We start from the raw sequence: 14931 nt of genomic DNA on the forward strand, positions 1-14931 counted from the left end.
AGACTTTGAATCATTGAGGCAAACAGCTATTATAACAGCAGAAACTTGTCTATCGACATTAAGTACAAAACTAGATTAAAAATCAATCCTTTTAAGAGTTAATTTTAAAGGATTATGTGTACATTGGTCTCCATCACGATAAAAGTTTTCAAGCCACTTAGTGTGGTCCGTCCCCTACGTACATACGATGGTCAAATAAAAATAAGAGACATATCCCGTTAGCGACAAGGGCTGTTTCGGCTCACGTTTTCACGTCCAGAGGGCAAACGGGTTAAATAAAGGGTGGTCGGGTGGTGATTTGTCGCTGAGCTCGTTAACTAATATGGTGGATTTGTGACGTTTGACGTTTTAAAATGTTTCGCGCCTTTAGCCTTTACGGTCGCATAAACTCGGATGACGGCCATTGCCGTCGCTCCAAACATGGTTGCACTTATTGGATGAGTGTTCTTTCGTCTAATAAAGATTTATTTTTACTGCTGTGTATTATTTTTGCAACAACCTGTGCTGAAACGTTAGCGACGACTGAAGACAAAAAGTCCCGCGAAACATTAATTGCATAATTTTTGTCTGCATCCAATACATATAGGCTTGAAAGTATATACATATCTGCATCATATGATTGTGCAGGATTTTATATACATATACCCCATTTAAAACATATGCACAATAACCAGAAGCCAGTATAAATATATATGTACAATCACTTAAACTAAAACTACTCTCTTCCATTTCCGTTTCAGAATCCAATGAGAAACCATTTGTAAACTAACCTTTCTAAGAAAAACTCAAATGGTGAAAATATTTTACATTGAAATGGACTGTGCAATTAAAAATATAATTACATACTGGGCTAATATACGCCAGTAGTCAATAAAACAATAAAAAATGTCATTCACTTATCAAATGTATGGCGTAATCTGTCTGTATTGCACTAATAAAATTATTTTTTGAGATAAGGAAATCGAAAAACAGGTTATTTTTAATCTGAAATCACATCTTATGCATTGGCTAGTATTCCTGTTACTTTTTATGTAGTTTTGAAAATATACGATACATATAATTGGGCGTATATTTGCCATTCATTATAATTTATATTATAAAAACCTAATGGTGATATTCCTGCAAAACACAATTATTTAAAACAACGGTTTTCAACCGGTCGATCAATAACGATTGCAAATTTTGAAAATAAAAATGATATCCATATTTTAAAATACTATTACAATTAAAGCGCTTCAGGGAAGAAAAAATCAAAGATCTCTTTGAAGAAGTTGAGATATATCATAAAGATTTGCTGATTAACAATTAAGAAAGGTGGTTGAGTAAAGGATATGTTTTTGTTGAGTTTCAAGACCTATTACCTGAAACAAGAACATTTATAGTTATAGTTCGTTATAGATAATAGTTCGACCTTCAAAAGAAGGAATGGCTTTTAAAACAATAAATATTTGGATCAATTTAAATTTAGAAGCTTACTGACTATAATTTGGCAGTTTCTTATATTATTAACCTTTAAATTTCAATGAAAATAATTACTTAAGTGTAGCAAAATGTATCGCAATGATTTTTCCAATGAATGTGAGAAATCTAGAATTTTAGTTTATTGAATTGCGAAATGACGTTACATTTACACAATCGAAATCCTTTTATATATGGCTTAAATTGAATCCTTTTAAAATTTACATATATTTTTAGCATTTAAATACTAAAAAAACAACAACGACAAAAATCAGATGAAAATTAGCTCCCAAAAGGTTCAGAGCAAAAAAAATTAAGAATCCAAATGAGTCATGTTATATGTATTTCATCCTAATTGTATTGTAGGTAACTGTCTTTCAGATCTTCAAAATCTTCTTTAGCGTTTATTTCTACTAGTCTTTCTCCAATTGACATTTCAATTTCAATTTGATGGTTTTGAAAAGAAATGTGAAATTAAATCAAGTACTCAATAGTTCAATGTATCGCCAAAAGTTATCAATCTGCTTTAACAAAACATGAAAATAGGAATAAAACCGCATTCAAATCATTCAAACCAAAACGTAGACATATCGCCATTATACATGTACTGCGATATTTTACCCATATATACATATACATATATAATGGGAAATTTATTACTCGATTATAATCTTAAATGAATAAAATAAAATAAAAAAAACCATTCGATTCGACGCACAACCCTGTCCTAATAAATGAACGCTGAAAAATCTGATTATTTTTTTATCCCTCGAATGAGCATACACACACACACACATTCACAATACGACGTATTTGTAATTGAAATACGTTTGTCCGCGTGTCCGTCTGTGTTCGACCTGAGGGGGTTTCCCATGTATGTGTATAACACATACATGTGAGGGGGTCCATCCAGTCGGATGACCGCCCCCTTTTATCCCCCCCGACCGGCTTTCATAATTTTTCAAACATAATAACAATAATAAATGAAATATCTGAAAAAATAGCGGCTCCCGTTGGAAGCGGGGACGGGGTGAATGATTACCGCGCCCCGCGCACACGTTCATATGTATATGCCTATTCTTTTTATATTTTTTAATTCGAATTTTTTGTATTTTTTTCATTTTTTGCTGAATACTAGCTGTATATGTGTGCGCGCGTGCGTTCGGTGAATATTTGATGGCGGCCGCGCGAAAATGGTAAAGCTGTCAATATTTTAATTTATACCATAAATAAAGACAAAGCAATTTCACGCGTATTTATTTATGTATTGGAATTATGCTTAGCATGGCTTTAATTACGGGCGCGTGCCTGTTTATGCACACTTTACGAATACACCTGCGAAAATTCGTAATAGGTATGATTTTCGCAAATTCGATCGTTATTAAGCTGTCAACGTTCTTAAAGGGTTGTATCGTAATTTTCACTCTAACAAAGGCAGCTTTTGAAGAAAAAAAATATAGAAGAAAACACCAAACTTATATGTAACCTATGTATCTATATTTAATATATTTTACTCTTTCAAAAGTTGAAACAAAAGATGGTTTTGATTTGAGATGAATATAAAAAGAATGAAAAAATTAAAATATTTTGAGTTGCACCAAATGATAAAACCTAGCCTGAAAGTTTTTGGATTAAACCCAACGATGTCATAGATTTGATATTCCATAGTCGATTTATTCTTACGTGGCTCACTGATTAAATCGCTGTTTACCTATAGATAAGATCGTGGGTTAAAAACCAGCCCAAAATCATCGAGTAATTATTTGATCAAATACTCTGCTGGCGAGATCTGGGTAGTTATTAAAACCCAGATCGAGAGTCTCCTGCTAGAATTTGCCAATTTATATAGCTCAATTGTTGTCATATCAAATATCGGCATCCTCCCCCCTCCCCCTTAGTTTCCCGCAAATTCATCGCATATTGAATTTTTTGACATAAAAATAAGCTCACCTAAATTTTACATACATAGGTAAACATATTGGTGTACAGATACTATAATATATGTCCATTTTTGAATTTTTATCAAATTTTTAGTTTGGAGATGCTGGAATAATTCAGGTTTTTCCTTTCAAGGTAATTTATATGGTATACATTACTTTGAAAGGAAATGTATGATACACACTCGTACATTACCTTAAAAGGAAAATCCCGAAGTATTCTAGGGTCTACAAACCTAAAATTCGATACAAATTCAAAAATGAACATACAATATCTATGCACCAAGACATTGATATATATAGAGGCGAGTTAGATGAGGTGCTGAAATAATTGATTATTCGAAGAATTAAGATTAAAATACTTGAATACATACATCAAATTTAGAGTATAGTAATGTATGTATATCATATTTTGCTTAATGAAATTGAATTTTGCAAAATTACTTGTTTATGGTGCAATGATATTTAAATAAGCAATTTTATAATACATACATATGTATATTGATGATAATTTTTGCTTTTATTTGAAATTATACTGTCAAAAAACCTTTTGATGATGCCAATTACTGAAAATTATTTGTTTGTATGTGTGTATGTATATATTGCATAAAAAACAATGTACAACCCTGTAAAAAAAGTGTACAAAAACAACACGTCAAAGCATGTTTAACCTTTTGAGTAGTGAGTTAATTTGAACACCAGAAACGTCTCAGGAGTGAGTTTTTTTTTCGGAATCAACTGACTTGAAAAATCCGAGCGAACACTCTTATTTTGTGGGAAGTTTTAAAGTTGACATATTTCGCTCGATTATATGATTGATTTATTGCCCGGCGGCGGTTTTGCCTTGCATCTCGAACCAAATTCTCTCGAAAATAAATCTATAATTTTACGCTAAATTATTTTTATGAGGGTCAAATGAAATAAATTTAGTCAGAGGTTTCAATGTTATTCGTTCGGAACATATTTTATAGTTTTTACACGTGGAAAATATTACTTTGGAAAAAAAATTGTCATCATGTTCAGTCATAAAAATTTAACTGGCTTTCACGCCTCGTTAAATTTGGTTTCTTTATTCGAATACAAAAATATATATACACAAGAGTGAAAGAGAAACCTCAGCAACACTTGAAAAAAAACGAGATGCAAATATGTCGAACAATGAGAGAGGTAGAGTATTTTGAGTGATTGAACGTGTCAAATCGTACAAGTACGGCCGTACTCTTTTGTTTAATCCCTGTGTTTAATCCCTGTGTTCCTGTTATATTTTTTTTATAATATTTCATTAAAATCTTTCCAGTCATTTATTCCCAATTTCCTATTCGTGAACCGTTCTCGAGCACCCCTGTCTACATTAAAAATGAGACTAAAAAATCAGCAAGTGCTCACTAAACAAGCGGAACGGATATCTACATCGCAAACTCGATACAAATTTACAAAAAAAAAAAATTAATCGACTCATTTATTATATCCAATCAGGCATTGTCAAATTGAACGAATTTAATCTGTATGTATTTATAAGCTATACTTTGCATAAATTAAGTCGCAATTATAAAAATAAAATAAGGCAACGAGTGACATTGTAACTATATAGTGAACGATGCGTGAAATATTGTTTTCTCGTGAGTTTAATTTATTTTCCGGGAACTTTCAACAAGTATTTCGAACCATAACACTTTTAAAATATAATCATTTTATTGCTTTTAAAAAATTTAATTAAAGCATATTTATTTGTTAATAAATTCGATACGAAATAAAATTCGCAAAACACTCAACGGAATATACATAGATATAGTTCAATAGATTTTATTATAACAATAACAAAATCATGCACAAACATCACTTCAATCACAAATATGTATAAAAGGATTAAAAAATATACAAAATTTAATATAAACCGGCATAAATTAAAATCTCAGCGGATCATCGGCATTAGCGCGTTGAGGAAAATCACCCGCACAATCACACGCGAAAAGTTAAACACGCTTAAATGTGTGTGTGTGTGCTTTTATCACAAATTTAACAACAAACAGAAAATACAATTTGTAAGAAAACATTGATTTTTATACTCAAGACCGTGAAATGAAAATTTTATGGTGAACGTTATAAGAAAAATCAAAATTGTTAAATCAGAATGGGACAAAGCCAAGTATATACATACGTATACATAAACGCCTTTATGAAAACATATTAAGCGATCAAATTATATCGCAATTTTCCAATTTCAATTGACTTAATTTTTCAAATCATTCAATATTTGTAAATGATTTTTTGCATGAGAATTGATCATCATTTTCCAGTAGGAAGTGAGGGTAATCATCCAAGAAGTCAAATATCAGGACCTGAAATCCCAAAGTGATGAATTCAAATCGAGATTGAAAATGGCAGCAATTTTCTTGGTATAATTTTTTAGTATTGCTTTAAAACTGTGTCCAAATTATATGTTAAATTTGAGGAAACTTTTTGAATAAAATATATTAAAGGTAACTTATTATATTTTATTTAACACACACCATTATGCACTTATTGCATACTTGGGAACACAATGGTGACTTACATACATATGTACAATATATAAAAGACCCAATCGATCAGAGCGAGGTTTTAAAGATTGTAAAAAATCAGCCTGAAATGACCTGATTTAAAAATGATAATGATTTATATATTTTTTCTGGTAAACTGTCAGCCAAATTACTTTTATTGTTCAAAATACATCTATTTAAGGTCTAATGTAATATCTACTGATCCAGTGATCATTTTCTATTTTTCAATTTTGTTATTTTAATCTTAGTGAAAAATTCAGTTAATACAGTTTGCTTTGATACAGTACGAAAATTCGTAGGCTTGTCAGCATTGCCCTCTAAGAACCCTACATATATTTACATATGAACATTTATAAAACTAACAAACACCTTCTAATACATAACTGGAATAGTTTCAATATAAAATGATCGCACAAAGATACGCCCCTCTTATATGGCAGAGTTGGTCAACCCCATATAGCATATGTTTTGGATAGTACATGTGAGCTTTTGCAAGTACGGAAGGTTACCGGACCAAAACACACACCAACACCAATGTGTACCTAACCAATAAGCATTTACCTAATCTAATAACATTATTTATCGCCGTGATCGATTTTAAGTTGAGTCTGCGATGATATTATTAACATCGGTCGACGTTGTGTCCGCAATAATTCGATAAAGTTAACGATAGCGATATAATATGATAAAATATTAATTTCACAACGTGTCGTTAAACAATAAAATATTTGTAAAATCGTCATGTCGTCGGTAATATAACAATTAGTGATGTAACGATAGTAAGTTAATAAATATAAACGATAATCGAATAATATAGCTCCAATAGGCGAACGTCAAATTAATCAACGACAATAAAAATCCAATGAATCATACTTAAATTGAAATCAATGATATAATTAATGCAAAAGTTAATTTTAAATTTCTGGGAAAGATCTATATTTAAACTTCAATTATATTACGTAATCGCGATGTTAAAATGTAAAATGAATTTGATTAGATTTTCCTTATTTAATTTGATCTAAATCCAGTCAATTTAATTTATCAATTGAATAAACGGAAAAAGTATTTTCCTTACGTAATTTATTAGCCTTAAATGATATATTTATGTATAATGAAAATCATACACGAAACCAACAAAGCCAACTATTTATTAATCAGTCGAAAATCTGCGTACAAAACATACGTACAATTTCAACATTTTTTCATCCATGTAAAATTACATCATTAAATCAAAATTCTAATCGAATCCAATCAAAAATGAACCGAAATTAGATTTCTTATCAACATTACATTTATGCACCAGTTGCAAAAATATTTTCTTGTACATACACAACACACGTTCAACGCTCTAACTAACTAACGCGCGGCAATTAAGCGATTGGAACTAATTCGCAACACGTTTAAATTAAATTAAACAATAAATTTTATTATTATATATACGGCGGGCAAATAAGTAAGGCACGCCGAGCAAATCCCAACGTTCACCCGTTCTAATTTATAATATTAATTGAATTTAATTAGAATTCGCCATTAACATAATCAACATCCTTTTCGCGCAGCGCAACACGCTCGCTGCGCAATCAAAACACAATAAAACCTAAATCGTACAGAGGAGACCGAATAAAATCACCAAATCTAAATTTAAACAATAAAGCGACTCTTTGAATATTGCATAGTTACATACATACATATATTTATGAATTTATAACGTTACAAACTGTATTTAAAAAAAAATAACATTTATATAACCAAAATTTACATCAATAGTTTATTGTCAATATATTAATCTTCAATTGGAGTATATATGTACATAAATATGGACATATGTAGTTTCTTATAACATTTATATTATGTTTAAAATATTTCTTCATATGAAAGAACTATCTTTTAGATTTCATCAAAAAACCAATAAAAATTCAGTACCGTGCAATTAATGATTTGAATTTCTCTTCCACTCACTGTAATTTAGAACACCCTGCTAATTGGACATTTTATTAGGACCTCTTCGGTGATCTAATTAACGAGATTAAACCCGCATGCATATATTATATATGTAATATCATAGCTTATAAATAATATTAATTTATTAATGTAATCACTCAATTATACTATATTGGAAATTAAATGAATCTTGCAGAGTGACTGACTGATGATATGTATGACCAACGAAATGACTTTATCTATGTATTTGAGGAATATAAGAAAAAAAGTTCGACAGCTACGCACACATTAATACATACCGGCTATGAGAGATAAATAATACGAATATAAATTTTTAGCTTGATACGTTCAGTTTTGTGGAAAAAACGTGCGGTCACAACATTTTTGACTGAGGAAAAAATTCCACATATTTAAAGGGTCGAAAAAATAGTATAAAAAATCGAACAAGAGTAAACTGCCACTTCCGGTTGACGAATCTTCACTAAATTTTATTTGTTACCTGGTATTAAACCTAAACTTGTAGTTACTAGAGAAGATACGTAGAATAGACTAATAGTTAGCATATAATGTTTGAAGTGGTCACGGGTTCAAATCCCACTGATTTCTGCTAACCAGACATTGGATTTGTGACTGCAGGTCGATCGTTACCTATCAGAGTTTGCCAATTCATCTGATTTGCATTGAAACGGTTCCAAAAAATTGGCAACCTTACCCATTTTCTCACAAAACCTCAAGTTTTCACCAATCTCGAATATCGCTGAATTGTATAAATTCCTACAAATTTACAAATTTGACCATAGATGTCTCTGTAGGTGTTAATTGATATGTATTTACTTTTTATAATGCTAATAATACTTGTATCAAATGCACAATAGCCAGAAGGCACATTGGGTGTACCATTTAGACCTTCCTGGTAGAAAATTTAAAAAAAATAAAAGTATAAGGAGAGGTACTACTTCGAGTTAATAAAAAAATTTGAAATAAAATTACATCGTATCGATAAAAATTTCAATAACTGATGCCAAATTTCAATTCAATATGACAAATGGTGCTCCAAATTTTTTAAATTAGTAAAGATCTAAGCGAATATATATGGAGTATTTTATAAATACATCGAAAGCTAAACCGTCAAAAAGTATGGAAAATTCATAACTTTTTTGAAGCAATACAATGAAGCGTCGAATGATATCAGATAAACAAACACCCATAAAATAATATATTTTACTGCTTTTCTGATACGACTTTAAAATTTATCAAATACAAACACAGACAAGACATTAAAATATCTAAAAAATATCAAAAAAAAAACACACACACACAGACATTTATGTATGTATGTTAATGAAACTATACCGTTACACAAAGAAGGGACGATGGGTGATTATCGAGCGATCGAAGGGTCACTTCGGCAGGTGTGACGACCTTACACCTGCACCGTTTGCGATTTTTTTGCAAAAGGGGGCCCCAAAGGGTGAGAGGAGGGGGGAGGGGGCTCGGAGGAGCCTCCGGGCGAACGGATTACGCGTTTCGTAGTTAATTAGATGTTATTAAAACGGGCGTCCGGTAGACACAAGTTGAGATTGATTAATGCCCAATATGAATCATAATCAGAGCGCCGCGAGCGTTAGTAACGGGGGAGACCACGGACCATTACCGCCGTTTTCGATAACGACGGCCAAACACACCAATGCCCACTTTTATCCTCCCCCCCTACCCCTGGAATCGATATGTGAGAAACATCCCGGTCCAGAGGTGAGCTTAATTTAGCTACATAGATTAGACCGCGGTCGTGGTTGATTTTTACAAACCTCTTTTATGTTTCGCTTACGATTACAATTCAGGAAAAAATTTGCCTCTAATCCGATCGTTTTCATACTTTGCCATATGGTCATCAATATAAGTAAATGTATCATACGCCATTACGATGGTGCAAAAATATCGTGTAAGACGCGTTTGAAAACTCTCCCACGAAAAAGTGCCTGACGTTTATCCAGCGTTTGTTTAGACACTTCTCACTTTTCGCCATGTTAGATTTCAATTTTTAAACACCTATAACTTTTTCTTGGGTTTGGTGCATCCGCTCTAAAATCGCCAGATTAACAGAACGGCAGCTTTAACCGTAATTCTCGTTTTCTCGAATGATAGATTGCACATCAGATGAGGAGTAACCTTTCCATGTGCACAGATGCAATTATTAAACTCGCCTGAAAGATCCAACTCAATTTTAATAATTGCATCTGTGCACATCGAAAGGTTACCCATCATCTGATGTGCAATCAATCATTCGAGAAGACGAGAATTGCATTTAAAGCAGCCGTCCGTTAATCTGTCGTTCAATTTGTCTGGCGATTTTAGAGCGGATGCACCGCATCCCTTTTCTTTTTTCACTCTATATTTTTTACATATCTCTTTTATGTTTCACTTACGATTAATATTAAGAAAAAAATTTACCTCTTATCCGATCGTTTTCATACTTTGCCATATTGATCATTTTGGTCATCAATATAAGTGATGGTATCATCCGGCATTACGATGGTGAAAAAATATCGTATTAGACGCGTTTGAAAATTCTCCCACGAAGATGTGTCTGACGTTAATCGCCCAAAATATTCGGTCGCATTGTTCGCCTATTTTTTATTTTTCATTATTATATTTTTATTTTTATTATTATATTATATTTTTATTATTTTATTATATTATTATATTTTTATTGTTTTATTATATTATTATATTTTTTCAGATTTTAATTGCTTAAACGCCTATAACTATTTCTTTTTCACTCTAAATTTTATAAAATTTGTTGTATGGGTTTTCATTAACTCTCATATAGGTATATATTTAATTTTAGCTCTCATATGAATATATAAATTTCAAATTTGGCGTATACCTTCGTATATTGTCATATAGCCTATATATATATATATATCGATTTATTAAACAATATCATCACTGATGATTCATCAGTAGTCTTGTGATATAGTAATACAATATACACTAGTGTTATGCCCGTTGAAATTTCAACGGGTGCTTTCGGATTGATATATAATTTAAAATAAAGTTACAATATGAATAGTAATAATTAATCGGAATCGGAACTGAAACAGAAATCGAGAATCGGTTATGCCAGTTAAAAATAATAAAACGCGAAATCAACATCGAAGTCGACATCGGAATCGGGAATCGGATAATATGAAAAGTACGTATTTTTACATCGCGTGTCGTAAGCAAAAATATTTACGAGCTATGAATGTTTAATTTACAATTTTTTTTTTATTTTTTATAAACGGATAAGTTTTCATATTTATTTATTTTTTTGTTCAAAAAGATTCAAAAATATATGCAAGTATTAATATTGTTTGAAATTCATACTATTTGAATTGTAATAAATTACGGGTAAATGTACATAGATAATGTTTGTCATCGAGGTCATGACAAATAACAGTAGACCGTTCCATCAGTGTTCAAATCAAAAGACCAAAAAAGCTTTTAAAATGGTTTTTCAACGAAATTAACAAAAGCAAAACTCCCTGCCTCGATCCCTATCCGACGTCTACTCATGGACTTATCTCTGTATTTGAGGAATATAAGAAACATCGATAATAAAATTTGAAAATTACTCACACATATATGTATACATTCATACCAGCTATGTATATATATATAATCACTATAAAACTTCAATACTAATTTAAACCATCAAAGTAACTTAAAGATTTAATTATTTTACTATACTGTAGGTATACGTGAATAAACTTCAATTATGTTTATATTGAAATTACATACAAAGCATAGATTGAAAAATCCATTGAATTTCGAGCACGATCTCAATCCTTACATTAAAAATCAATTTAGGCAACTAAGACAATGAACTTTCCAAGACTAGATTTAATTCACTTAATATAGTACATAATATAATAACCGAACAAGCGATAGATCGATAAATAATCGATCTTATCACAGCGCTCTCGTAAATTTGAAACAATCGACACATTCGCGCGACTCGTTTAAGGTCAGCTTCCCCTTTAGAATGTACACAAACACAAAACTACATACATATATGTACACACAGACAAAGAAAAACCGACAGAGTTGTTAACTACATGTGTATGTATGTACCTATATATCCAGTGGCGTCGGCAATCCGGGCTTATGATTTACTCTTTCCTTTTTTGTGCCGACGATTATTCGATAGACGGAGATAGAGATAGATAGAGGGAATCGTCAAACGCAACTGATTACGAATTATGAATCGAGATCGTTAGATATAATTACGCATTCATAAATTATTTATTCCATATACATAATTATTAATAAGTCACTGCGATACAATTTATTATATGTATAACGTCGTGCCTCGAGGTTGTGGATCACAAGATTTGATTAGTTTCATAATTTTATACATACATAGATTAATGCGACCGGAGCGATTTCTTTTTACATTTTATATTACTCTGGATATTCTATTTTTTTTTTTTTTTGTTATATTCGATCTCCTCTCTCGTAATTACGAAACCGTTTTCAATTCATTATGTTTTATTGTTAATTATATTTTATTATTGTAACGAGCGGCTTTTGTCTTAAATGTGATCTCACGCCCGGTAAATTTACATACCGTACATACATTACAATTTGTAATTTGAAATTTCAAATATCACTGAGGATTAACGAGGAACAAATTTCAACCCATCCACGGCTATGAGCGTATTCAAAACCGGCCAATCCTGAGTTCGGCAATTTGATTATCTGCTACCGGAATTTGTGTGCAAAGCCTACTCCTTACAATCTCGCACTATTTCAAAATTGTTTTCTACATAACGGAATTTCTGACAATTTAAATACAGTCTCCATCAATAAAAAACTACATATTAATACTAAAAACCTCTGGGAACCAGATTTTGATGTCAGTACTAGTATTATATTTAGTGAAACACTTCCTTTATGATCTAATCCGTCAAACTACAGAATAAAATCAAACAAATATGAGATGGAATATGGATGGAATATGAGATGGAATATATGTAATCAAATGAACATGATTTTTTTTAAATATTCACGCCCTTTGGATCAATGCACTCATTTGGATCATATATCAAAAGATACTTCAGCATTAAGATAGGCATTCACAGAAAGATTTTTCGGCAAACAACGATATATTTATAAATTCAATGGTCAGAAATTAAATCATCATAATTGGTCAGAATTAAAATAAAATGGTGATAATAAAAAATAGCATATGGTCAGAATAAAATAAATTGTATGGTCATAATAAAAATAGTAAATGGTCATAATATAAATAGTAAATGATCATAATAAACGGTCAGAACGGTCAAAAATAATGAGCAGTTGGCATTTAATAATTACATATTTTCATAGACTAGATTATAACTTATTAGAAATAATCCGAAACTTCTGAACCGAGATGAGAATGAAAAATCGACCAGTAGTACTAATCTTTACCGTTGTAGCAGTAACAACACTATTTACAACTGAAAAAAACGATACGGACCATCTTTCAGAATAATTCTTACCATTTGATGTAAACTATGACCGATTCAGTTTAAATTCTGATCATCTAATATACATATATTTGGCCATTTATATTCTAATCAATGTATTCTGACTGTTTGATATACATACATAAATTCTTAGCAATGTAATATAAATTCTGACCAAAAATGCATTCAAATTCTGACCCGAAAAATACAAGCCTTGATAAATAAATTTTCCCAAATACAATTTAGTGGAAAAGAAATTAAGTTTGGTCGTTATTATACCTACATACATATATAAAAAATCAAAAACTCATCATTAAAATGTGAATCTTATCTTTTCGCAGGTAAGTTGAGGAAACGCCACAACAGAAAAATTGGTAGGAACTTTTCTGCCGATTTTTTAACAGAATTGATTCACTCATCGATTGATCGAAAGGAAAGAGTAACTGACCACGACAATTGACAAAAATTGATCCTAATTATATTGCATGGTCTTGTACCCAGAATTAATCATTTTTAAATACCTATATATCACCATCGGGGAGATATATAATACGTCGTTTCATTTACGACGGCCCACCCCCACTCCTCGTAATCTAGCATATGCATCTAGCGTGCATATGCATTTTCGTGGAGTGGGGGTAGGCCTTCCCAGATGAAACAACCCCGATTTGATCAACTCTCCAAATTGATTAAAACAAATTTTATTCTTACCTCAGCATTCGTCAGTTCGGTTTCTTTGGGTTGGGTGCTGGAATGACTGCCCTGACTGGCTTGGGACCCTTGACTTCCGGGATTCGGCTGGGTCCCTTGAGCCCCCTGGCTCCCCTGGCCACCGCCTCCGGTGGCCCCTCCGCTCTCTGCCATGTCAGCCTCGCATCCTGATTCGTCTGCAAAGCCCACAATTACACAAATCAGTACGACAAAAACTGGCTCCCACGTCATTAGTTGCACTTGCACTCTGGATGCACACACACACATACACACACACACGACTGAGATTTCCATAACACAATGCGCTAATCACCTCTCAGTAGTGTGTTGCGGCGTATTGCTTAATTTGTTCATTAGACCCAACGCGAATAGAGTTATCGTAGATTGGTTCATCATTCGGCAAACGCTTGCACAGATAGAATAAGTAAACATAATACATAAACATTCATACATACCGGCTATGAGAACAGTTTAGATAAAAGTTTGAGCGGTAATGTAGGGAAACTCAAACAAGACAAAAGTTCTACTTCCGGTAGTCAGATTTTGTTAAATTTTTTTTAATTACTCAACATCACTATGAATATTGTGATCATAAAATATCAAGACGATAAAAGTAATTTAAAAGGTCAAAATAGAATAATGAAAGATATTTTTAAAAAAATACTATTTCCGGCTTACGAAAAACTTATCAACTCAAAATTAGTACACGAAAAAAAGTGACTATGATAAACGTTTAGCAAAATATATTCAGTAGTTTGGAAAAAATCAGGTGGTCACAAAATTTAGGAAAAAACTCACTTCCGGTTTATCAAACTTGTTGATTTTTATTTTGTTTATGTGACATTGATA

General features: G+C 31.7%; 1 protein-coding gene across 1 annotated transcript in view; it reads right to left on the bottom strand.

The window, feature by feature from the left end:
* Window positions 1-14931, bottom strand: part of pdm3 (POU-domain protein pdm3) — a 179017-nt gene that overhangs the window by 108836 nt on the left and 55250 nt on the right. The window contains exon 3 of the mRNA XM_077439660.1: window positions 14083-14258. Within this exon, the coding sequence (XP_077295786.1) occupies window positions 14083-14235 (153 nt within the window). The 5' untranslated portion in view covers window positions 14236-14258. The remainder of the gene's footprint in view (window positions 1-14082; window positions 14259-14931) is intronic.

The sequence above is a fragment of the Arctopsyche grandis genome, chromosome 10 (genome assembly GCF_051622035.1).
Source record: "Arctopsyche grandis isolate Sample6627 chromosome 10, ASM5162203v2, whole genome shotgun sequence".
In the NCBI taxonomy this organism is placed as follows: domain Eukaryota; kingdom Metazoa; phylum Arthropoda; class Insecta; order Trichoptera; family Hydropsychidae; genus Arctopsyche; species Arctopsyche grandis.